General features: G+C 37.5%; 1 protein-coding gene across 1 annotated transcript; it reads right to left on the bottom strand.

Moving 5' to 3' along the window:
- Positions 1-661: 661 nt before the first annotated feature.
- Positions 662-25,744, bottom strand: pparg (peroxisome proliferator-activated receptor gamma). Its single transcript, XM_042765856.1, has 7 exons — positions 25,626-25,744; positions 14,215-14,523; positions 13,807-13,976; positions 9,906-10,044; positions 6,119-6,318; positions 3,229-3,697; positions 662-2,085 (listed from the first exon to the last, which is right to left on the bottom strand). Exons 1-7 carry the CDS (start codon positions 25,669-25,671, stop codon positions 1,838-1,840), a joined length of 1,581 nt encoding a protein of 526 aa, XP_042621790.1. The 5' UTR covers positions 25,672-25,744; the 3' UTR covers positions 662-1,837.

Here is a 25,744-nt window from a genome sequence, read left to right as displayed (position 1 = left end):
CCTGAATAAGATTGTGACAGACATCAATCAGCAGAAACTAATGATGCCTCACATCTGCCAGTCTCCCACTTCCCCTTCAAATCAAACATCTTTTAGCATTCAAGATCCTTCATTGTAACTCAAACCTTTTTCTATCAAAAGGAAGAAATATTCCTGTCCCGTCCAGCTGGAAATGATATTTCGTCAAAGGAGATATGCATCTGCTGCGGGGTGCAGTGAAGTTCACGTTTTGCAATCACAACAGGGTGTGTTCAGACACACACGCAATAAAAGCAAGATATAATGACTCAAAGTAGCTTTGCGTGTTATGGAGCTGCACGCACCCTGCCTGCTCAACACTTCAATAGGAAGACATTAATTAAAACACACACACACTGCAGCGCGTAGGCGGCCGTGATAAAGGTGTGCAGTGACTTGAGCATATCACATGTCAATCAGAAGTGTAGAAACCACACAGTTACTCCAGAAGTTCACATAGTTTGAAAATATTTATTTACATATTCAAATACAATTGACATTAAACGGCTTACATGGCATTTAAAATTTACGAAAGATGCTCCCTTTTTTTTATTTACATACATTTTGTGAATTTAAGTAAAAAAAAAAAAATTAAGGCTTTAGAATGATTTGGAAAAATAAAGCAAGACAAAAACAAAAAGTCCCCAGTTTTAAATTTTTTTTTTATATATGTAAAAGACAACACACTTAAGTTCAGAATTTGAGGCAAAAAGAGCAGATGGAAAATAATCTAAGTATGGGTTGTATTTGCTCCATGTATAAGCAAAAACAAGAAAAAGAGGAAATTGTCACCTGTGACATATCAGTGGTTAAAATGAAACGACACGCTTACATATTCATATATTCCGTGCATAGTTCGAGACAAACGGCAGCTCTTTGGTACATCTGATGATAGTGGTGTGTGTTTAGTTTTCTCTTCTCCGTCCAAGACAAGTAACTTTTATTGCAGCCCTACATCAACAAATGTTGGAGACATACATGTGGCACTCTTTTGTAAATGTGAACTTTGTTAGTGCTATTTGAAACCGTTTGATAATGGCCAAAAATTAAACATGATAAAACAGGGTCTAAAAGTCTGAGACCACGAGTTCTTGCTTCTGATTCATTTGTATTCTCTTCTAATAAAATACATTTAAATATATAATAAATTAAATATAAAATAGTGACAAACACCAGTCTTTTTTTTTTTTTTTTTTTTTTTGCTTCTGTTGAAGTTCAAAATACTTTTTGAAGCATGTTGAGTTTGATTTAACCCCCGTGTATATATTTAATAATTACAGATTAAATCAGCAGAATTTGAAAAATCTCTATTAAATGAGTTTACATGGTGATTGCCACTATTTGAAATTAAAATTTATTTATATTTGCCTAGTCACTCAGAAAACGTATCTTTCTTCTTCTTTTTTGTTAAATGCTTGATTTGAGGGTTAAATAAAAAATCCCTAACTTGTGGTGTGGTGTCAGACTCTTGCACACACTGTATTTGTGTCATTTTAAAAAATGAAATATGGAGTGTCACTTTTATGTTTCCGTGGCTTTATCTGTAAGAGCTATGAATGCACAAACACAAGTGTGGTTTTAAATCACCTGGTAAAACATCTTCACAGTGGTACTGCCCTCTTTAACCAGCGCCGTTGCATTGGGCACGGCACTCTTGAAAGCCAGAAACGAATCACAAAGCTGTCGCTGTCAAACGCGTAACACTCTGTTCTAGTTTCTCTGCTGACAAAAGTTTTTTACAGTGCAAAAACTTCACCGACTACATCAGAGCAGTAAACCAAACTCAGAGTAAAAACAGTGTGCATCTGCAAAGCACACACTAGTACAAGTCCCTCATGATCTCCTGCAGAAGCGGGTGCAAGCACCAGTCCACCTCTGTCTCTTTCAGCAGCTGGATCAGCTGGACGTGGTCGGTCACCAGCTGCCGCAGGTCCGTCATCTTCTGCAGGACTTTGGCGAACAGCTGGAGAGAGTCGGGATGGTTCATCTTCAGCTGCAGCTCCAGAGAATGAAGAACCGTCTCCTGGAGATCCTCGATGGGCTTGACGTTCAGCAGACCCGGCCGATCTACCGGAGGAAGATGGAGAAGTGTATCAATCGGTCTGTTTTGAGACAGTGGTTCATTTAACCATGAATTATAATAGACCAGATAGATTTGTTCAGGTGAATCTCATAAAGAATTTCAGGTTTTCCAGTCATATTTTGGCACAAAATAAATTAGAATATAAATAAATAAATAAAAATAAAAGAAAATAATTTATAAAAAAATAAAATAATTTATTAAAAATATTATGAAAATAATAATTGACAATCACTACCCCACTCCCAAATTCTCATTATTCTGATAAAAACATCACATTAAAAACAGTTAATAAAAAAAAAAATATATTTTTTTTAAAAAAAATAAGGTAAATTATACAAATATTTCACAATGATTTTATTTTTATAATCACCATCAATTAAATTTAGTCCGAAAACTACCACAATGTTTATTCACATTCATTTATTTGTATCAATTTTTTTTTTTTTTATTTTTTTTTTTTTTTTTTTACAATTGTACACAGGCTGTTTATAATTTAATTAACAATAATAATAATAATAATAATAATAATAATAATAATAATAATAATAATAATATAACATAATTAAATTAAATAAAATAAATAAATAATGGGGCTTAATTTTCTTTATGTCCAAGTCTTCCAGGCTTTCCTTGTCAGTTTTTTAGATTCACCTGTTCTCTAAGTTTCTTTTAGTTTCTTCTTTTTTCTTCAGTTTCATAATTTAATGTTCCACAGAATATTTGATCATGTATCTGAATCATCGGAGTTCAAGGTTAGCATTTTACTAAATGGTAGTGCACTGGTCAGCAATAAAACTAGATGATAACTGCACTGCACACGCTTGCAGAGCCTTGCGGTTACTGCCGAAGTGTGAATTAAACAAGCATAGTGATAATGAGTCAAATATACGGCTGCTAGATCTGGTTTCATTGAAATTGAGGTATGACACAACCTCGTGATAGCTTAGATCACAAGAGTTTGGTTTAAGCTCAGTGGAGATTGTATCATGAGTCACTGAGCTTGTGGTCGACCTGAAGTAAAAATGCAACTGAGGTTAATTTTATCATCTACTTGTCTCTTTGGTTAGACAGAATTATCAGGGACAGATGAAACCTGATGAGGTTTGGCTTCTTGAAGCAGGACCCACCTCCGCTCAGGATGATGACGGCCAGGAACAGCGCCATGTCGCTGTCGTCCAGCTCCAGCATGTTGAACTTGACGGAGAACTCAAACTTGGGCTCCATCATTTCACAGAAGGGTTTGCGCAAACTCTTGAGGAACTCGCGGGTCATGAAGATCTGACCGTAGGAGATGAGGGTGCCGTCTTTGTTCATGAGAGGCGCCATCATGATGATGAGAACTTCGATGACGCCGTACTTCAGGAGCGTCACCTGGTCGTTCAAGTCCAGGTTCACGAAGCCAGGGATGCTCTTGGCGAATTCGGTGACTTCGCTGACGGCTTCGGCCGAGCGCGACTGGCAGCTGTGGAAGAAGCGGAGCTCCACCTCGTGCATGATGCCCATGTCGGACCTCCTGTGCTCCTGCATGGGCATCTGCCGGCAGTTGATCATCTGCTCGCCTTCCAACAGAGACTTCATGTCGTGAATAACGAAAGGCTGTGAACAAGAAGAAGCGTACGTTACCGAATTTTCAATACAAATAAGACAAGCTTGTTTCCACTAACAAACTATGTTGTAGTAAAACAAATCCAGACTCAGACCCGAGACCATATTTTCTACTACTAGTCGAGACCAGCTCATACGAGTCCAAGTTCTCCTGAAAATAAGGTTTCGGACTCGGACTTGAGACCGAGTTAAAACATAAATATACAAATGCATATCTTGGCATTGGTTGAATATAAACTTCTCAAGGTTTCTCTCAAGTGCTGTTGCAGAGATTTAAGCCAAAAACATACTCTGTGCGAGAAGGTTCAAGATTCATTAGCTGTGTCACAATTCAAATACCAAACGAGTCTTTTCCAAATCGAAGTCTTCTTCAAATGCGGCCTCAAAATGTGTGCTCTGTTTCCCAGGCCATGAAGGATACTACAGATGTGACCTAAACTATCCCAAGATTCATTACGTGTCAGTAGGGCTGCCCTCGACTAAGAATTTTTCAGGTCGACTAGTAGTTTTAAGCATTAGTCCACTAATTGTACGTTTATTAATAAAACATTTAAATCATTATAATGAGCCTTTAATTGCATACATAGTCTAACAAGCACTCAAGCACACACATAAAGCTTGCCAAAGCACAGCTTCAGAAGTATTGATTATGAATGAATCAGGGAAAAACAGTAAGGGGGCTGCATTAACATATTAATAATTTGATAAACTCGTGCTTTCCTTGTTTTCGATTTAAGAGATGAACTCGGCAACACCGACTCGTCGGATTACATAATCTGTGAATATTTGTTTTCTATTTGAATTAGTTCATTTGAATGTAGACATTTCATTCTCTATAGATGTATATTTTTAATGTCTGTAAGGCAAAGATATACACAGAGTTTCAAGCTCAAGTTCAGAGAGACCGAGACGGCAGAAAGCGCATCATGTTTGCTTTCATTATTTTACAAAAGTGCCGTGTTTTTTTTATTTATTAATTTTTTTATTGTGAGTGCACACAAATAAACGTAGAGTCTTTACAGATTTAAAAGATGTATTACTCTTATCTGTATGACCAAAAATGACAAAATATTTTAGCAGTGACGCCTCTATCTGTCCTGCAGTGAGCTACTGCTCAGCTCCACACCTCACACACACACTTGAATAGCGCACATTTCTCTAGGTTAACTTTACATTGAGCAGCCATGTAAAGTTGCTAATACTTTCATCTTTCAGATGATAAGCCATATTTATGGATGTCATAACTAAGATGTAATGTTATAGGGAGATTATACTTTTACATTAACAGACCAAGGTGAACATATTTAGACTGTCTTATTTAACAACGCTCAGTTTGACTTTCGCAGCCTTTGAAATTTGTGTCCGACTGAAGTATGCGGAAAGAGTGCTAAAGCTCAACTGCGAGTTAGTTATGTCTTGGTAAATGATGTATAAAACAGTCTGTTCAATGGCACTAACTTTGTTACATGAAGGTAACTCTACCACTCTCTTGAGCAGGACTGCAGGCTTACAGTACGTTGGCAAAGCATACCGTATGTGTTGAGGAGGGATATTATGAAGACTTCAAAAATGCTGTTGAACAATAAGACTTCCTAAGTAATCATTTCAAACATGTCGTTCCACCTCCAAATCAAGCTAGGCAGTAATATGACATGTCTTCTGCAAATGGGCTCAGAATGAGCTCTTCTTGTCTAACTATAATTCCTCTCAGTGTTTACTCTCGTATTAGAACAGAAAACACCTTCTCTGAAATCCCAAGCTGATCTTTCGTTTCGCGTCAGTCAGCTTCCATTGAGTTTGAGAATGTGGAACTGATCAAGTTTGAATTAAGAAGGTTCTGATGTATAGATTTATATCTATACTACTTTTATGTTTTTATAGGACAGTCTTTCTGCAGTCTGTGCCTTTATAAATATTTCTCCTCCGAAGAGAGCAGATGTTTGGTATCATTGGCTGCATTAGTCAAAACAAGCATCTAACAGCCTTGGTCGTATCTCTTGTAAAAGACATGTGATGCAGGCGTTTTATGAGTGGTATGTTTGATTTGAACTTCTTTCTACTGTCAACAAAACAGGAATGTTTCATAGGTTTCTTTCCAAAATTGGAATAACAACCAGGAAATAATTCTTTCATTTAGGGAATGTTCTTGCCGTTGTTTATGATTGGTTGTGGACAGCAATAGAGAACATGATTAGAAAGCATGGCGTGAGATTATCTGTGTGTTCAGTTAACGTTGGAAACCTGATTTTCTGCCTAGGCTACGCTTCAAGTGCACTGCTCTTCACGTTGCGTCTAGGCGGCTACAGTGCTATCTGTGACGGTTTCAGATTTCTGCACCTGTAAAAGGCATCTCAGTCGAGCGCTACACATCTAATGGGTGGTTACATTGTCAAACTGCTGGTTTGCACTCACTGTGTTGTCGCTGGTCTTTCCTGAGAGTATGGCCCTGGCCTTGGCTTTGGTCAGGGGGAAGTACTTCAGATAGGACTCGTAGAGTTGCCTGGCCAGGGCTCTGAGATCAGCCGATTCGGGGTGCATGTGATCCACGTCAGTGGAGAACTCCGCCAAGAGCTTCTCTTTCTCGGCTTGGGGCATTCGACCAAAACGAATGGCTGGGAAAAAAGCAAACACACAGACAGTTGAAAACCCCCAAATCCCAGATCCATCATGTTCGCAGTCTTCGCTGAACGTCTCGGGTCTGTGGGGATATCGTGTGGGAGTTTGTTTTCAGCGTTTCAGTATGTTAGCACACAGGTCATTACGACCGTTTCAAACAGTGACGCTCATGCCCTAGTTTCTCATTTCTATCTAAAACAACAAGGAGCATTTAATCAAAAGTTCTCAAATATATTGGTTTTGACCCACTTAGTATGATGGTAACATTTTAGACATTCAGTACATTTTAAATATTATATAACGATTAACTCAGTGTCCATATGGGTCCATTATTAACAGAACCACAATGCTTGAGTTCTTTTCATGTTAAAGAGAAAGATGCACACTAAAATGTGCACATGACAGTGATGTTGTCATTGATCTGATGGGCCCCTGCAGTAATCTAGACATATCTTTACGCTACTCTATCTCTATCAGAGACACTCCCTCATTCCATATGTAATAATTACCAAAAGAACAGGACAGAGTCTTCTATACTTTACAGCCTACACTGAAAAAAAAAAAAAAAAACACTCTTTGGACCAACTTTTGGACTAACTAACTAACTATCTAACTACCTAACTAACTAACTAACTAAATAACTAAATACTCAGCTGAAGTTTTTCTCAAAAAATATTTGTTTTTCCAAAGACAAAAAGATTTATACAAAGTAAAAAAAAACATTATTTACTTAAAATATTTTCTTTGGACATAAGCCAAAAATGTTACTTGATGTACGTCATTCAAATACATATATTATATTATAATATAATTATAAACTATAATTATAATTATATTATATTATAATTTTCACATAAGATAAAACTAAACATTTTGCTAGTTAATGTTTAATTTAATTTTGTTTACTTACAACAAATAAAGACAAATTTAAAAACACTGTAATGCTTATTAGGGTGTCTTTTTTAGTGTCTTTTATTTTATTTTATTTTATTTTATTTTATTTTATTTTATTTTATGTGGGGAGTTGTTATTTGCTTTTAGACTAACTGAACAAAACAGGTTTAAACCTTTGATCTGTCCAATATAAAAATGCACTTTAAATATGCTTGTTTAACTTATCACAGAGTATAATATAAACCCACAATGGAAGTGTTCTTTAAAAAGTGTTCTCCTTTTGTGTTCCAGGGAAATAAAAAATAAAAGCATGGGTTTGGAACGACATAACAGTGAGTAAAAAAAAAAATAGCAGAATGTTATTTATGAGTGCACTATTCCTTTAAGATCTGAAATGAAAAACATGTTATCATTATTAGTTACTCAATACAATATTGCATGGAAACGTCATAAGGATTCTTTATGATGTTCACATGACCGGCCTGAAGTTTACACAGCTTCTAAACTAACAATACCAACCAAAACCAAATGAATCTGTGCATTGTAATCTCAACTTTGCGAAACCTGTGTCTATTTCCATTGAATCTAGCACGGCTGACGTGATCAAAGGCAACAGAAACAAGGACAGAACCAGCCGTAAAGACATCTAAGCATTCTGCGCATGAAACTGAAAATAAGCTGAACGTGAGCTTAAAACGTTTTTAAGTGTCTTCCGATAAACCTTGGCAAGTAAGACAGGAAATGTGAAAAAGTGCCCTCAATTTAATGTACAAGATGAAATTGTATATACATTTCTTCACACGTGAAAATATTTGAAAAACCTTTGATCAGGATTGTCTGATCACACTGTTTGTCTTGGTGGGGGTTGGAGAGCGTTTGTGAAGGTGACGTCTGAAGTTTGTAACCCATGCGGCTTTCGAGCCAGAATGGCAGAAGTTATCTAATATTTGTAATGTTTGTGAAACATTTTTTTTTTCATGTATATGCCTCGACTTGCTGATTGAGATGACGTGTGCATTACTATCACACCTTTTGTAAACTAGTGCATGTTGGACTATGTTTCTCCTGATGTGCGGCTTGGCCAGAGGCCAGAGCGAGTGACACAGCATGTTTGTGGCAGCCTGTCCACGCTTTCATGAATCATTGATAAGAGAAAGGCAGCCAAATCCCAGCCAGATTTCAACCAACCATTACAAAGTGCGTGAAAAAACAGAGAGAGAGCGTGTGAAGGGGAGGAGGGAAAACAGAGCAAGCCAATGGGACTGTGGCGAGCTGCTGACACTAAACCTGACTGACCTCGCTGCACGCAGCATAACACCTGCAATCAACTTCAGTGCACTCGGAGACGCTTAAACACGGCGCGACTCAAGAGCCTGTTTGTAAGAGCCTTCACAGAAAGAATCCGGAATAAAAGCTTTAAGCTAAATGGAAAAGAGGAAATGAAAGTATTAAAGGAAAAAAAGAAAAAAAGAAATAAATAAAAAAAGAGAAGCATAACAAAACCATACATGTAAGCATAAATATAAATAAATATCTTAATCTGATTTAATTTATTATTTAACAGGTAGTTTAATAATAATGTGCATTTAATGCTAAAAATGGAAAATATGAAATGAAAGAATTAAAGAAAACTTTTTTTTTTTTTAATTTAAAAATCCAATTTAAAAAAAAGAGAAAAACAGACAAGCAAACTAAATCATTACAAACTGTACATTTAAACATAAACATGGATGTTATTTTATAAGATGCTTATCATTGTATAAGATCCTTTAGGAAAAGAATCTGTAATAAAACTGCTTTAAACTAAATGGAAAGGATAAAAGAAAAACATTAAAGAAAAACAATACAAAATTAATAATAATAAAATATAAATAAAAGCGAAAACAGACTACCAAATTAAAACTGTACATTTAAACATAAATATATAAACAAATACAGGGATTTTATTTATATTTATTCTCTTTTATAATAGTCTATAGGGGAAAAAAATCTGTAATACATGCTCTAAACTAAATGAGAAAGAAAAAATATTAAGAACTTAAAATAAAAACACAAAAATAGATAAAAATAGTTCAAATAGATACAGTAGACAGACAAGATAGATAGATAGATAGACACACAGAGACAGATAGATAGATAGATAGATAGATAGATAGATAGATAGATATAGATAGATAGATAGATAGATAGACAGATAGATAGATAGATAGATGTATGTTTTGTTTGTTGTTTGGTTGTTTGGTTTGTTAGATAGATAGATAGATAGATAGATAGATAGATAGATAGATAGATAGATAGGTAGACAGATAGTCTATCAGCTGTTGGTAATGTTGTGGTGTTCCACACTGAGGTGTTTTAACCAGGACTCATGCGGTTGCAGGGTTGCAAGTAAGGTGTCACTTTGCCTTTAAGCCCTGAGGCAACGAACACACACATGCAAGCACATGCGCACACACACACACACACACACACACACACTCACACTCACAAGATCTCTGCACGTTCTGAAAGAAATGCCACATATGTTGCAGCAGGAGACCACACAAAGGAAACAACAAGGCATCCGAGGCAAAGCGCAGTTGTCTCAGAGCGTAGCATTGAAAGAGTCTGCCTCGAGTGGTTCAAACAGAAACCAGTTCTGTGAAACGGCAGGGCCTTTCTCATGAGCGCGGGTTCATGCTCAGCTCACCGTTGTGTGACATGCCCACCATCAGGCACTTCTGAAAGCGGCAGTACTGGCACTTGTTGCGACTCTTCTTGTGGATGCGGCAGTGCAGGTCGCAGTGGTCATAGACCAGCTTCAGTCGAATGGTTCTGCGGAAGAATCCCTGCCAAAACAGACAAGGAATGTCGTTAGGAAGGAAGGGGAAAAGGCTTTCCTGATGCCTTGTTAGAATTCTTTAAAAAACATCTGATCTATTCAGCTTATTGTCAAGAAGCACAATAGCAGTTCCTATAGACCCGCGGCCCGAACGCTCACCAGCTGCCACTATTAGCTACGACACACTGTCATGTTTCGGTAGCGCCTGTTTCATTAGTTAAAGGAAAAGTTCAGTCCAAATGAATCTTTTAATTCACCTCCAAAATGAAAACTTTCTTACCCCTCAAAAGAAAACATTTGGAGAAACGTACCGGCTGCTCTTTTACATTCAAATGGGGACTGAAACTTTGGATCTTCGAAAAGCATGCAAAAGTACCATAAAGATCTACCGAACAGGGTAAATGAGCATCAGAACAAAATGCAGTTTTTCGGAGTGTCAAATACTAGTAAACTGTCTAAAGTAAATCACCTTGCATGATTTATTGTTTAAATAAATCATGCAAACTCCTACAATGCAATAAGCTCAGATGAAGGTCACGGCTTTTCAGTGCAAATCCTGACATTTTTAACTTTATAACCCTAGAAGAGCGTTTGTGCTGCTGCTAGCTGTTAGTAAACATGGCCCTAAGTAGACCATATGAATGCTATATATACAGCAGATTTGTGCGAGGAACTGACTGAAAATGTAAACCTTTATATCCTCACCAGCTCTACTTCACATATTCATGAGAGTTTATAAAAGCAGTAACGTCTGAACGTTTTTTTTTTTTTTGAGTGAATTAGTTGATTCAGTTCTCAAAACCTGAAAACAAAAACTGATTTGTTCACAAATCAGTCTGATCCAGTATCACATAATTGTTCGCCTGTTCCTCAGACAAAGTAACACACATGCTTCATTTCCACCGTGAAGCATTTCTAAAAAAACACTGGAATCACATGGAATATGGATATTGTATGATACGAAAATATACAGTGATGCTCTGTACATATCCTCAGCGTAAATCTGCGCTTCGAATCCAATCCGTGTAGTTAGTTATGCTTTAATCCAAAAAGCAAACCACAGGCCCTTTGAGTGATTTCTGTACGACATGCCACTCGAGTCATTACACACTCGAAGATAACCCGAGGTCTCATGATAGCACGCTTTTATCTAAATAATATATCATTAAGTTCTGCCTGCTTTGGACTTTGGCCAGAAAACAACTCTTGTTAGTCTTTGTCTTGACTCGAGGTCATTCATAGAGAATGCCTGTGCGATTATTATGAAATCCCGCACGGTTGGACCTCAACAAGCACGTGCAACGGCAAATACGCTTTTACACGATCATTTAAAAAAGAGCAGAAGCAGAAGATTTCCCTCAAGAGTGCGTCCGTTAAGCGTGTTTAAAGTGGAAACAATACAGGGCGCAAAAAGGCGCTGACCGAATCTATTTTTGGTAGACATTTTCATATACTGGTGTAGTCAAAGACTGGCTCCATGCAGTATTTTTAAGCAGGTAAAAAATACATACCGATGTGAGAACTATACACACAGGAAAGAGCCTTTTTAAAAGAGGATGTTTTTCATGCATTTACTCTGCCTCTTGATCTCTCCACTTTTAAATTTAGAAACATTGTAGGCCAAAAATATATAACACCGTGGCTTTGTATTGTTAAACAATAAATGAGTTAACCTGGTTGGCTGAACTCTTCTTCGAGCATTGTGAAGGGATGGGACGGCGGAACAATACCTGCATTTAGCCAGTTTCTCTAGTGAGCAAAAATGCGGTGTTCCATTTATAGTAAAGCCCTAGTGTAGGAACATCCCAAATTTAGCATATTCCGAAATGTGTTTTTCACACAAGCGCTCATAAAACGGTTCTGGAGAAGTCCTTTCATTTTTCAGAGAATGCAGCACATCGAGCGGGATGTGGTTAACCGCAAGATTTGCATTTTTTTAAAGGATCATCCGCTTGCAAATTCTACACGTCAACACTTTACATAAATGATAAATGGCATTTATATTGTGTGTATAAAAAGCGTTAAATGTGGAGCTCTTTTGAAGCTTCTGTGAGATGCATCATCAAAGAGCACATGTTGAGTGTGTGGGAAACGTGAGCACCTGAGATGTCTGGGTCACCCACTCAGATGATTATTCTTATTGAGACATATCTTTCTGCCCATGTATATTTCTGCCACAGTGGAAACTTGCCGGGGGTTTGCGGTTGAAGTGACAGACAGGTTCAGGGCATTTTCAGACCTTATCTGCATGTCTGAGAACCGATTTGATGTTCAATGTTCTAAATTTATCAGAATGACTGGAAGAGCTTGGTGTGTTCGGGGTATTAACACATTCGGCTGTTCAAAGCTCCTGGTGTGTGTGTGTGTGTGTGTGTGTGTGGGCGGTGTGGTGTGTTGGTTAAAGATCTGAGCTGAAAAGCGAAAAGTGGTGAGTCTGAACCCCACAAAAGCTGTCACCTCTCTGCATCCAGTAAGACGCAGAACTCCCGCCGGCTTCTGTGTTCTGAGATGCTTTGGGTTCAAGTGTTCGACTAGAATTGAGCGTCATGCATGAAATCTATGCGCTAACAAGTCGACAAGCAATACGTGACAATATATTTTGCTGGAAGTTCGATTTTTTCTATTGCGTAGTGCTGGGTCGAAATCACATTGGTCTAAAATAGTTACAGTTATAATTATGTGTTAGCGCACACATTTCACGTCCAAATCTATAAAGGGGTTCACACTGAAAATCTGGGGTACACACGTGAAAATTAAACATATGTTATAATGTAGAATACATTTTTCAGTGCATATTTCTAGTTGTAAGTAAATGAAAGACACTGTTAATGTGACTTTTTGTAGACGCTCAGATTCCAAACAAGTCGCAAAATGTAAAGTAAATATACTTTTTTCAGTTTAGTGTTTTAACGGAAATCTTGTATTGTGATATTATATTCTAGTCATTTGTTACTAATTATTATTATTATAATTTAATAAAGGTAATAGTTGATAAAAAATACTACATTTATTAGTATTTAGTCATTAAAATGTATTGAATTTTTTAAAAATATTTGAAGCCCACTATATTGGGCATACTAGCTCTCATTCACATCTTATTTACAATTAAAATAACATGCATTATGGGAGTTTTTTTATATGGAGTTTATTTTTCAGAAAATACCATTTTAGTTTTTCTACTTCAAAAATGTCATATTTCATTTAATATGTAACCCTTTTTAGTTCCACAAAGAACCATTCAGTCAAAGGTTCTTTAAAGAAGCACCTCTTTCTTACCTTTTTATAATCTGAAGAACCTTCTTTCACCACAAAGAAGCTTTTGGGAAATGTAAAGGTTCTTCAGATGTTAAAAGTTCTTTATGAAACCATTTAGACAAAAAGGTTCTTCTATGGCATCGTGAAGCTCCTTTATTTTTAAGAGTGTACTTTGAAATTGTGCCGTTTCTTTTGTAATTGTGTGTGAAATGTAGCAGTAATGAGTGAATCTCCACCAGTTTTGGTGTCGTTTCAGGCGGCCGAACTGCAGTGTTGTACATTGTGAAATGTGCTCAGAACCTGTTGTGCATCCGATGCTGAAAGAACACAGATGGAGCGTACAAATGAACACAATTCATTCTTAGTGAACTGCTTTAAAAACATTCACCATACGAGGCCTGGATTCATGACAGCTAGTGTGGGATTCAGGCACTGTCTCAAAGGTACTTTTATCTGAGAGTGTAGTGCGTGTTATTAATGAGAGAAATGATCTTTAAAGGAGTTTAAAGCGTACCTTGCAGCCCTCGCAGGCGTGAACGCCGTAATGGAAGCCAGAGGCCTTGTCTCCACACACACGACACTCGATGTTTAACACTGAGGTGGCCTGATCTTCATGAGGTTTGGAAAATGACAGGCTGTTCTCCACAAACTGTGGAGGAGACCCGGGTTCAAGTTTGATAGAATCTGAAAACAGATCAGAGAGAGCAGGTTTGTATCAAGAGTCAGACCAAAATGCATTAATTAAATGGCCACTTACATATTAGTGTAAAAATAAAAGGCTTGAAGGAAAATTCACCCAAACATTAAAAATCCACAGAGTGCGTAAATAATGTTTAGGTGAACTCCCCTCTTGTAAACCTTTGTCTACTGGAAAACTATCACGCATGTAGGTTCCCAGTGAATGAGTCAAAGGGAAGCGTACTTTGGGGTTGGTGTGCTCTGTAGCTGCTCTCTTCAGCAGTGTAGCTGCTCTCTTGAGCTCTGTAGACGCTCTCCTGCATCCTGTAGTTCTCCTGCGCTCTGTAGTTGTACATCTGCGTCAGATCCATCATGTGCGGCATCTCGTTCTGCGGCGGACTCGGCTCGTACTCGATGCCGGAGATGGTGGTGTAGTCCAGCGTGGAGAAGGGTTTCATGCCCATGGAGTGCGAGCTGTCGTCGAGTTCGTCCAGCTCCAGAGCGCTCAGGCCGAATCCCACGGGCCAGGCAAACGTCTGCGTGTCCACCATGTCTGCCAAAGAAAGACGAACCGCAGAATGAGGCCAAAGGCAACCCTGTGTTCTAGTAAGAACCTCAAAAACATCAACAACTCTGGATCCAAGATCATTCACTGAGAGTTTTTCCACAAGCTACATCATGTTTTGTGTGTCATTGCTTTTTTTTTTGTTTGTTTGTTTTTTAATCTCTAGAGACATTTGCCATTGCAATGATAGATTTGGCAAAAACACAATAGCTACACTGAAAGAGAGAAAAGAGGGGGAAAAGCCTAACCTAAAAATGGTAAAATATAAGTCAAATGGTTTTATTCAAGTCAAAATTATTATTTAATATCACTGAATCAACCTGAATACATTCATTTATACCAACAAACTCAAAACGTCAGGTAGAAACAAATGCAGGTTACCATTTTTCAAGTGTACCACAGTTATTATAAAAACGGTGATACCTTGGTCTCAACTATATGAAAAAATTCTGGCCACACTTTTAGTATGTTCTTATTACAGTGTAATTACACACATATAACTATATAATATAATTAACAATGTGTACTTAATATGGGTTTAAGGTTATTTTTGCATTAATTGCTTGTAATTGTAGTATATACTATAGTAAATACATGCAACACATGTAACAAGGACACACTAAATCTAAGTCTTTTTATTTTTTTATTTAAATGTACGTATTATGATTTTACAGAGCAATCAAGGACTGGAATGTACTTCCTGCTGCTGTGAAAGTTATGGTGTTTTCCCTAGAAAATTATTAATTTTGTTACTGTCAAATTCTGCTCAATCTTTAGATTGTTATGATTACATATCTTTAGGAATAACATCCACGTTTTAACATGTGCCTCAGCGCCATAACTGGACAATGTTCAAGGTCAAATAAAATCTGCTTATAACCATATAACTCAAGATACTGATAATTAAAATTGATTTAAGTCAAGTAACTAATCTTAAGCAAGAAGCAAGAATGACTATGATTATTTTATCATGGTAAATTCTCATAATTAATCAAGTTACACTGAAAAAACATAAATTAACTAGTCAAAAATATTAGTTTACAGCACTGAATCAACCTATATATATATCAATGTATACCAATCAAACAATTTTAATGGGTTAAATCAGGTAGAAACAGCTCTTTAAGGTAACAATTACCACTTTTGCAATGTATTTTACTACTGTAAAATATATTTAATTAATTGCATTTAAATAATAAAAAACTGGTAACACTTAAGCATAAATAACAGCAACTAACATTAACCAAAACTCAGTCTTAAACCCATAGTAAGTACATGTAGTTTTCCAGGAACTACAGTATAGATGAAATGAACAATTCCGGCTAAATCAGGCACATTTATGGTAATTATAGTGTATTGTCCCCGATAAATACAAATGCACACTTTTATGAAGGATATGAACACATTCAAAACCTCTGAATGTCATGTGAGAAAACATTCAAAGAGAGTGAGAAGAGAGAAAATATTAAAAAGCCTCTGACAACACGAAACACTATAGTATAAAGTGTCAAAACACCTCAGATATCAAGCCCACCAGAAGATGAGCTCCGCTCCTGGTGTAAAAAACACTTGTGCTGAGACTTAAAGATGCTCAAAGTGTGAACATGCCACCAAATTAGACTGGCTTCTACAGACCGTTTGTGTGAAAAAGGAACCGCAAAAAAAAAAAAAAAAAACCTTCTATTCAGCGTTTAACGCTAACTTATTCCATCACGTGTAAATGAGCTATAAAACATCAGAATAGAGTTACTGATTCAGTTTTCTGGCATGCATATATCAGAAACACATGCCAAAATATGGTTATAATCACATTTTGTCTGACCTTGGACATTGTCCAGCTATATCGCTGTGGCACATGCTAAAGCGTGGATGTTCAGCAAAGGTGAAGTGTGTAATCATTTCATTGTAGAATATTCAGAAACAATTAAAGTCTAAGAGACTGTAGGCTGATTTCCTAGAAAAGTGTAACGCTGTGTGTCGCTTTCAAAACACTGGTCTGTTTGTTTGAGCATCATGGCCAGCAACACTGGCTCCAACTGTTTGACTGGTTTAAAAAACATTCATTCCCATTATTTTCAGTTCAGCACAGAAACGCACACCTCAGCTTGCTTTTTCCATTGAAATCCTTTAAAAGCATCATTGCTCGACTGCTTGGTGAAAAACGTGTCTTTGTGTTGAGGTTGCTGCCGCTCCGCGGTGTTTTCTGTTCTTACTTGAGCAGAAATAATGAATTCAAGCTCTTAAAATTTAAATATTTACAGAATTATGCCATATTACTATGTGTTGTTGATATAGTGTGATGCCACATCTCTGCTATCTGTTCAGTGTTCCTCTTTTGGTGGTCTATACTTCGGTTAACGGCACAGATTTCATTTATTTGATACTTTGCAGGTAAATTTAAGAGGTAATGCATACGAGACCTTCTGTCCTCAGTAGCAGCGCTTATCCCTTGTTGGACAAGTCTACAGTCACCTATAGTGAAGTCGATGGTTTTAAAGCGAAGGGACTCATTTCATGTGACATACGTTATGAGATGTCTGAATGGTTTTTAAATATTAATTTTTCAGGCTCTTCTGTAAACGCTTCAGGGATAGGCAGAAGTGCTAAATATAGAATAAAAATTCAGAGTGCAATTGCCACAGAGAAAAGATCGCTGTTGATAATAAACCGAAGTCTAACATGGTTAAACCATCAATGACAAACTGCATCGGCCTGCTCGATCAACCATGTGCAAAATGTTATATAATCAAGCTCCACACTGCAGAAATTGTGTGAACCACTCGATTCTCCAATATCTGAATACACAGTTCTTCCCTCAGAAAAGCACATATACAACAACAAGTGCTCTTTTCAGGGACAAAACCTATAATTGACACAGATTAAACAGTTCTGGTCTTGTCCGGATGGCACAAAGGGGTTTAAATGTAAAGTTTTCCCACCCGAAAATCTTTCAGCACCAGACTGGAACAGCAGCTTTCGACTCATGCTAAACACGAGAGATGATTTTATTCCCCCGCAAACCTGGATGAAGTGAGATACCTGGAAATTCCCAGCGACTTTCCATAAATACCAACAGGTCTGACACATCCTTATTCCCGTCCGATCGGGATGCAATCAACCCGACAATCCTCCCACTCCCAATTGTCTTTTGTCAGTAGGGAGAACAGCTTTTCTTGACACAGTGAGCTGTGGAACTGTCTATTCTTAGTAAAAGGTTTCCGTTCATAACATGCCCGTTTTGAAATGTGGTAAACATCGTTTGCTCTCGTTGGCAAAAGTTGTCGTAGTTTAGTGAGACAAGCTCTCCTACAGTACTCCTTCGACTCAAGTGGTTGAAAACCTAGAGATATTTTTGGTTGAAACCACAAGCCCATCGAAATAGAAGGTCAAACCTGTATTTTTGACACCGCAGTGTGTTACGACTACATCTATAGCTTATCACCAGCCAGCACTTGCATATTCTTCATTACATAACTCTGAGAAACACTGGGGGACAATGGGGCGCTCAAGTCGTCGTACCTTTCATTGGCACAAACTGTTTGCACCGATATGACGTGCGAACAGAACATAACAATACATGATAAATTGTCACGTTAATGCCCTGTATCTTAACAAAAGACAACAAACACCACGTGAACCAACCCCTAATGGAGAGATTTCAGTGCTGCGTCCTCCAACCAAGTCTGATCTTGCAGTGAATGTGGAAGCTGAGACAAAACTCAAAACTAAACATCGACTTGAAGAACCGCAGGCACGGCTTCAGAAATCTGTTTCTGATAATAAAACAGCTAGATTTTCATTAGGTCTGTCAGTGGATTCAGAATTTAACACAAATTAATTTCCCAATATTTGCTCTTTTCACTCGTTTTTTTGTCAGACGTAAAGTAACAGCACTCTATGGAGTACACATGCTAAGTTTAATTAACGTTACACTGAGATTGTTTAATGTATTACACTGAGGTGCTGCAGTGATTGTACAGACTTCACTGCTGATGTTAGTAAGTCAAGCAAAGCAGGCTGTTATGTGAAATCTATTCTGGAGGGACACTATTGCAACAGGACTGTGATGTTTCCCACTATTTCCTAAGAACATCAAATAAATGCCAAATCGAAAAAGAATGAGGCCACGTTTAAAGCAAGAAAGATCCCCCCAAAATAATGGTTTCTAGACAATATGGAAAAAAATAAAGTTCACCTACTAAAGTGTCGTCTCTGGGCTCTAGACGTGTGATTTTTAAATTGCTTTGCACTACACGTTACAGAAGCCTGGCGCTGCACTAAAAAAAAGGCAATCGCCGTTAAAAGCGGAGCGCGTTCAAGAAGAACCTGCTTGACTGCATTCAGGTTCCAGGCATCTGCACGTCGAGCACAAGCTGACAAGGGACTCTACCGCACACAGAAATGACTTCTGTTTCCTGGAAAGATTCCCAATGGCGATTCTATGAATGATAACACTTCTCAAAATCTGATAATAGGGCATAATTCTTATTTTCTCAGGTTCCTGTAATACGCATCTGTCTATGGTGTTACAAAACTCAACCGATGTTTGAGGTTTGATTATATGGGACAAAATAGCTTTGAAAAAAAAACATGTCACCTTCAGCTATTCAATTTGGTCTTGCATCATAAATCAGTCGCACTATTTCTGTATAACACAAGCTCACAAAAACATCATAGAGGAATCATAACATAATGTGAGTTTTCTAAAACCCTCCACAGCTGCTCTCTTTGTCAGTCAGTGTATTAGAGATGCATGGCACAGTGTGAATATGTGCTTGGTTGCTGTCAAATGAGCTGCCTAAAGATTCAGCTTTTTTTTTTAAGAACAAACACCAGAATAAGTGTTTGAGAGTGAGTGAATAATGTCGATTTTCTCCGCTGGCTGAACTAATCCTTTAAGCTATTCGCAGAAGTTCACCGTATCAACTATCACCTGATGCAACTCTTTCCTCAGAAGAAGGATGGAGGAGTTTGTTGGGGCGGCTTGGTCTCCGGGGAGGGGGAGTACCCAGCCTGACCTCAAAGCTTTGTCAGGGAGGGCAGAAGATGCAGAAACATATGACTGCCTGAGCTCAGCACTCAGCTACAGCTGCCTCCATACTGAAGTCTGACCCCTGCCCTCTCACTATGAGTCTCTACCAGACAATAAAGTCGTCTGGCCGCCTACTCGGCTGGTACTGATTTTGCACAGCACGCATGTGCCACTTTGATGCAGGTGTCGCGTCATACGCGTTTCTGACCACATTTTAGGTAGGCTGGCATGAATCCCTTAACCATGGCACGAGTGGACCCTGATTTATTTTTCTGACGTGTTCAAAAATGAGCTCACTGGGGGATTTCTTCACAGTGCTTCTGATCATAAGGAAAGCAAAGCATTTAATTACTAGTGATTAGTATTTACCATACATAACCACCCACTGTTTTTAAAAAAACCTAAACTATTATGAATGAATTATGACCAGTAAAGCGAAATACTTCTGAAAGCATTTAAAGGGATAGCTCACCCCCCTCCCCCCAAAAAAAATCCTAAAATGACTAAACTGTATGATTTTCTGTTGAACATAAGAGACGAATTTCTGTAAAAGTGTCAGTGTTTTTTCTCCATACAGTGGAAGTCAATAGTAACTACGATGGTTTGATATACTATATAAAAAAGAGAGAAGAAAAAAGCAGAATAAAACACAGGACAACAAATTGCATAATTTAAAATACAGGTAAATACATACAGAAAATTCCTTCACAGTTATACAGTGGGCCCTGTTTTTACATTGTATCAACAGTCTTCTTAATATCTCTCTTTTTTTGTTCGGCAGAAAAAGAAAGTCATACAGATTTGAAGCAACATGAGGATTTTCGGGTGAACTGTCCCTTTAAAGCAATGAATCAGCATTCCCTAACTCTGTTTATTGACTTGCTCATTTTGATTTACAAAAAGGACTGCTGCAAAGCACTGGCCTGTAATTTAATTATGAAATCTTTTCACTATTTCAACACTTTGGTTGATAGCCGTCCAGACCGTTTCGACAAGTTTCAGCAGACAGTTATGAAAGGAACATAAACTCTGCACCTAAACCAAGACATGTAAAAAAAAAAAAAAAAAAGGCAACAGCATGCAATAAAACTATAGCTCACCCTCACGACCCGAGAGCTTTTCCTGAGGTAAGATCCAAGACGATTTGGGTCGATAAAGTACACTGAACTTTTGACTTCAGCGAATGGGCAAGTGAGTGGCTATTACTGTGGTTATATTAAATCGAACAGGAACTGAAGAAAATTTTTTTTGGCTGGTTTTGACACTTCACGGCCTCAGCAAAAGTGCAGACAGCTAAGTATCATGTGGTCCTGCTATGAGGTGTAAGGCTAGCCAGATGACTTCCTGTTGCTTCATTCTCACTCAAAACTCTGCTGGTTCCACTTCTCTTCACAGAAGAGCGTCGGATACGAGCAGCACTTCTAATAAACTGACAAAGAGAGGCAAAAGTAAAATTAGGCTGTTCACGTGTCGTCTGAAACTTTCAGTTGTCTTAACAAAGAGATGCGTCAAGATAACTGATAAGCGTGGACTGATTAAAGTAATCCATTCATTTTTACTGTCCTTGACATGAGGGAGCTTTTAGGAGAGACACTACAGCGAATAAAACCAAACCACCAAAATACACTTTTTTTGTGAATAAAGAAATATGAACAAAACACATGAACTACTGCCCATTTCCGTAGATTCAAACTATGACTCATCTGGAGATTCGTCTCGAAACGGGACATTTGAGTAAGGGACAAACAATCTGTTCTGATGTTAAAGCCAAACGTTCACAAGGGACTTGAGCAAAAACGAAGCTGAACTGTGAAGCTTCTGAAGCATTTTGATTTGCGCAACATCTAAGGACATGAACTTTCTCCCAATTACTTTTAATAGGAACGAGTTAACGGTGGACGGCTCTCCTGGGGGTTATGCGGAGCTTCCTAAACGGATAAGGAAGGAACATGCTCTCTGTCAAGGCCTTCATAATGCACTCCGGCTACAGATCCCATGAAATGAGAGGAAGGGTCTTCACTGTTCCTCGATGTGGACAGGAAAGGGGGGAGAGGTTCAGTTTTGGTCACATCATGACTGAAAACATGCACCGATGGCGCTACTGTGAAAGCTCTTTGGGAAGCGACTCGGAGCGAGCTGAATGTTTAGTGTCTCACTGACATCGAACCTTCAGTATGAATTACAGTCTTTGATACGACCTGAAATCATGGGGCCTTCTGGACTTCACCCTAAGTGCTCCATTTCACATTGTACGCTTGTTTATGGACAATTGCATCACGGTTTAAATTAAACGCCATAAGAGCAGGAGATAAGAATGTATACTCACATTCATGACACACACACGCAGAACGGATTTCTGTGTGAAGCGTTCACAAAACCACAAAACCAAAATTCACTTCAGTCCAAAAATGCAAAGTACAAATGATTTACACAGAAATTCACTCCGCTTTCATTTGATAGATGCAATTATAAAAGCAGCGTAGTTTTGCACACCATCTATAAAAATATGTCGGCTGAAGTAGTTCAGGCTAAGGAAGGAGAAACATTAAAAAAGACTTCATGTTCAAATGCATTATTGCGACTTCTGAATGACAATGTTCTGAAATATTAATGTCATTTTCCATACTTTTGAAATGTCAGTATTCAAATCTTGTTCGTAACATGCATACTTTATAGGTTGGATTAAAAAATTATACATAAATGATAAAAAAAGCAGGTGATACTTTATTTTGATAGTCCACTAATGCAATCTACTAACTGTAAGTAACTATGCAAGTGCATGTTAACTTATTCTATTTCATCTAATGAGAGTTAGCTGACATGTAGAGGCAACGTTACTTATAGTTAGTAGAATGTCTAAAGTGGACTGGCGAATTAAAATGTAACCAAAAAGCATTGATAAATTAGCACCAGTAAACTGACACAAATCAACACTATAGCTAAAGCGCACACACACACACACACACACACATACACAAATGCACATCGTAAACAGCCCACGGATGAATATGCCTCCACGCATGCAATGGTGCCATAACTGGTTCTTGGAAATGAGGTTCCAGCCCACTGAAATGCAAAGCGAAGGAGGCGTCTTTGGATAAGGTGTGGCTTATGGCCTCTAATGATGTCAATGCTTCTGTATAATCCTGCAATCTGTGTGCGAACATGTGCAAGATAATGCACTAAAGCATATCGGGTCCATTTCAAAAGAGATGCAATCCATCATCTTTACGCTGAAACCAAACAGCCACTCCTGAAAATGCACACACACACACACACACACACACACACACACACACACACACACACACACACACACACACACACACACACACACACACACACACACACACACAAAACATGCAGACAAATACACACACACTGTACTCAGCTTATACTAAAAAAGCTGTACTGTGAAGACTGAGTGCTTACACTCGCTGTAGTTTCAGTGCATCAGAAATAAATGAGCAAAGTGCATGTCTCTGTCAGCAGCATGTGCAGCACAAAGTGACAAGCATTTTACCCTTCAAAATCAGTGTAAACAGGGTTTCTGCTGCGATTTCCACACCTTACATTTATGACAACAGGGTAAAGTCCACACCAGTTATATAACACGTCATACTCTCTGATCTCAAACGGCTGGATTTGTTTCACTGTACATTCCCTGAGCTTTTCAGCATGCTAAAATCTGAAACCACATTGAAAATCTGGGATTCGAATGCTAATTCAACCAAAGAAAAAAAAAAAATTGATAGTTCCTTTTGAACATTCTGTTGACTATAAGTAATGTTGCACCTGTGTACTAACTCTCATCAGATTATTAGTAGACTGTTTTATTAATATCTACTAACTCTTTATTGTCATGTCCTCCCAACAGACATACTACTGACTAATAGTAACTTTGCGAGTACATGTCAACTTATTCTAACCCTAACCCTACCAGTCTACTAATACTCTAGTGAGAGTTAGTAGACATGTAGGTGTTACTTATTACTTCTAGTCAACAGAATGTGTTTAAGGGACCATCAAAATAAAGTGAAACCAAAAAAATAAAATAAAAATAAAAATCTTTAAAAAAACATATATATATATATTTTCGATTTCTAGGAGACTAATCACGTTTTCTTGCTTCCACTGAAGCACAAGATGTTGTTTTTAAACCACGCTGGAGAACATGATCATCAAAGAGACAAAATATTGAATTTATGTTCATATTTAAAATCACAATACATAATACTGATGATACAGTTTGTAATGGAAAATTCGTGTTAAAACAGACAACAGGAGCATTTTCACTAGTCTCAGACTTTCAGACTGCACTGTACATGTAAACACACACAAACACAGTGACGAGTTAAACAGCACACTGCTGTAAGACAAAAGTACACATCACAATAAAACACACAACAATTACGGGCAGAACTCTGAGTCCAATGAAAAACTTTTCAATTTCGATTTTCAGTTTCTGTTTTTTTTTCTTGCCCTCCCACTTTAATGGTTACTTACTATGCAAAAGCACAGTCTGAACCGAATGACAAAGCTGACCCCAGATTTACGGGTAAAGCAGAATTAGATTTTTCGTGACCACTCTTTCACATTAATTTCGCAATTTGTGTAACGCATCATAAATGTCATAAGGTCCTTTGATTTCCCTAAATAACAGCAGGCCAGACTATGTGCGTTAGTCGCTATTTGTGACTGTCACAAGAATCTGACTTTAGTTCTTGAATTAAAGGGTGCTTACATCGGCAAATACTTTTTTGTTCTTTTTTATATGTTACTGTAGTTCATATATTAGAACATAATGAAACTTACACTAGTAGATGTCGGCCTTCATTCATATTGTGCTCTCAAATCAGCAAAGAAACAAAAACATCCGTTTTTAAATCTATGATAATAACCAAATGATGTTTCCGTCTTTAGGACACTGAAACATTCATACAGTAAATACAGTAAATGACTTCATCTGATTAAAATGATTGTGACATGAGATTACATACACACAGCTATAGTCTGAAGAGTGTGTTAGCTTTAGTTTTTACAATTCAAAATGTTGTTCTAAAGCAGAGAACAGTGCTTCACACAAACCCAGTGATCACACACGGCAGTGTATAGGAAACAACACTGAGGTTTCATATATTTACATATGTCTATCTCCATAATGATGCTTTACATCGATTTTAGACATCTAATAATTAGTAAATTATATTTGACAGTATTTTTGTAAATTTGACACATAGATCTTTTACTCGGTTAAAACCCGCAAAGTAATGTCTCTGTTAAGCCGAAGTTTTCACAAACACTACAGACGAAACACAACTTAATCTCAGTCTAAATCTCAGCTTGAATATAGTTTGTGTTGCGTTTGCTGAAAAATCTATTCTCTGCAGAGGTCTCTTTATAATAGTTACAAGTAAAAAAAATACAAAAATTAAAAATTAAACTAAGCAGCACATAGTGGACTATTTGGAGATTAAAGAGAAATATAACTGAACATCACAACAAAACATCACATCAAGTATCATCTGTTCTTCGATTCTGAAGGAGCTTTTATCAGAGCTAATTTCACTGTGATTAGCTGGAGATTTGGTGATTTTGGGATGTTTTTTAGTGTTCACACAGGCGTCCTATCAGAGGAACACACACAAAACAAACAAACACACAATATATTATTGTTTTAGCATTTTAACCCTAACAACCCTTTTACTATTGTTTTTTTTTTAATACGCCGAAATCAATGACATTCAAACAGTGTAGACAAAATGTCCAAATACTTTTTGTGGCCTCTATATTGATCAAAATGTACTGTAAATTCTTCACTGTAACAGTCAAACGCTTTCGACTAAATAAACCTGCTAATGCTGATGATTTCTGCTGTAGTCTAATATGTTTTCACATCGATTTTACCTCCCTCACTGTTGAAATCTATTAAAATCTGTAAAACTACACTCGCCTGTCACTCAACAGTTTATTCACAGATTCTCAGAATTCATCTCAAAAAGCCCACTTTATGCAATTTACTCATATAAAGTGGTGTTAGATCTCGGTTCACACTTACCCGAAGTAAATGATGGCTTGGTAACAGTGAAACGGCTGTGCAGCATATATGTTAGTATACGTTAGCAGACTCAAAGTAAACGAAGAGTATTCACCTGCTGCTCACTAGAGGTGGGGTGT

This window comes from Cyprinus carpio, chromosome A11 (genome assembly GCF_018340385.1).
Source record: "Cyprinus carpio isolate SPL01 chromosome A11, ASM1834038v1, whole genome shotgun sequence".
In the NCBI taxonomy this organism is placed as follows: domain Eukaryota; kingdom Metazoa; phylum Chordata; class Actinopteri; order Cypriniformes; family Cyprinidae; genus Cyprinus; species Cyprinus carpio.
Note: the sequence above shows the minus strand (reverse complement) of the source record. Positions and strands in the feature narration are given on the sequence as shown.

Bases quoted from the DNA above. Each gene is read 5' to 3' on its own strand.
- pparg (XM_042765856.1), bottom strand. From the start codon at position 25,671: ATGCTGCACAGCCGTTTCACTGTTACCAAGCCATCATTTACTTCGG. The intron at 13,977-14,214 runs GTACGCTTCCCT...ATCTGTTTTCAG, and splicing joins CAGAGCACACCAACCCCAAA to ATTCTATCAAACTTGAACCC. The intron at 6,319-9,905 runs GTGAGCTGAGCA...CTTTTTTCCCAG, and splicing joins GGTGGGCATGTCACACAACG to CCATTCGTTTTGGTCGAATG.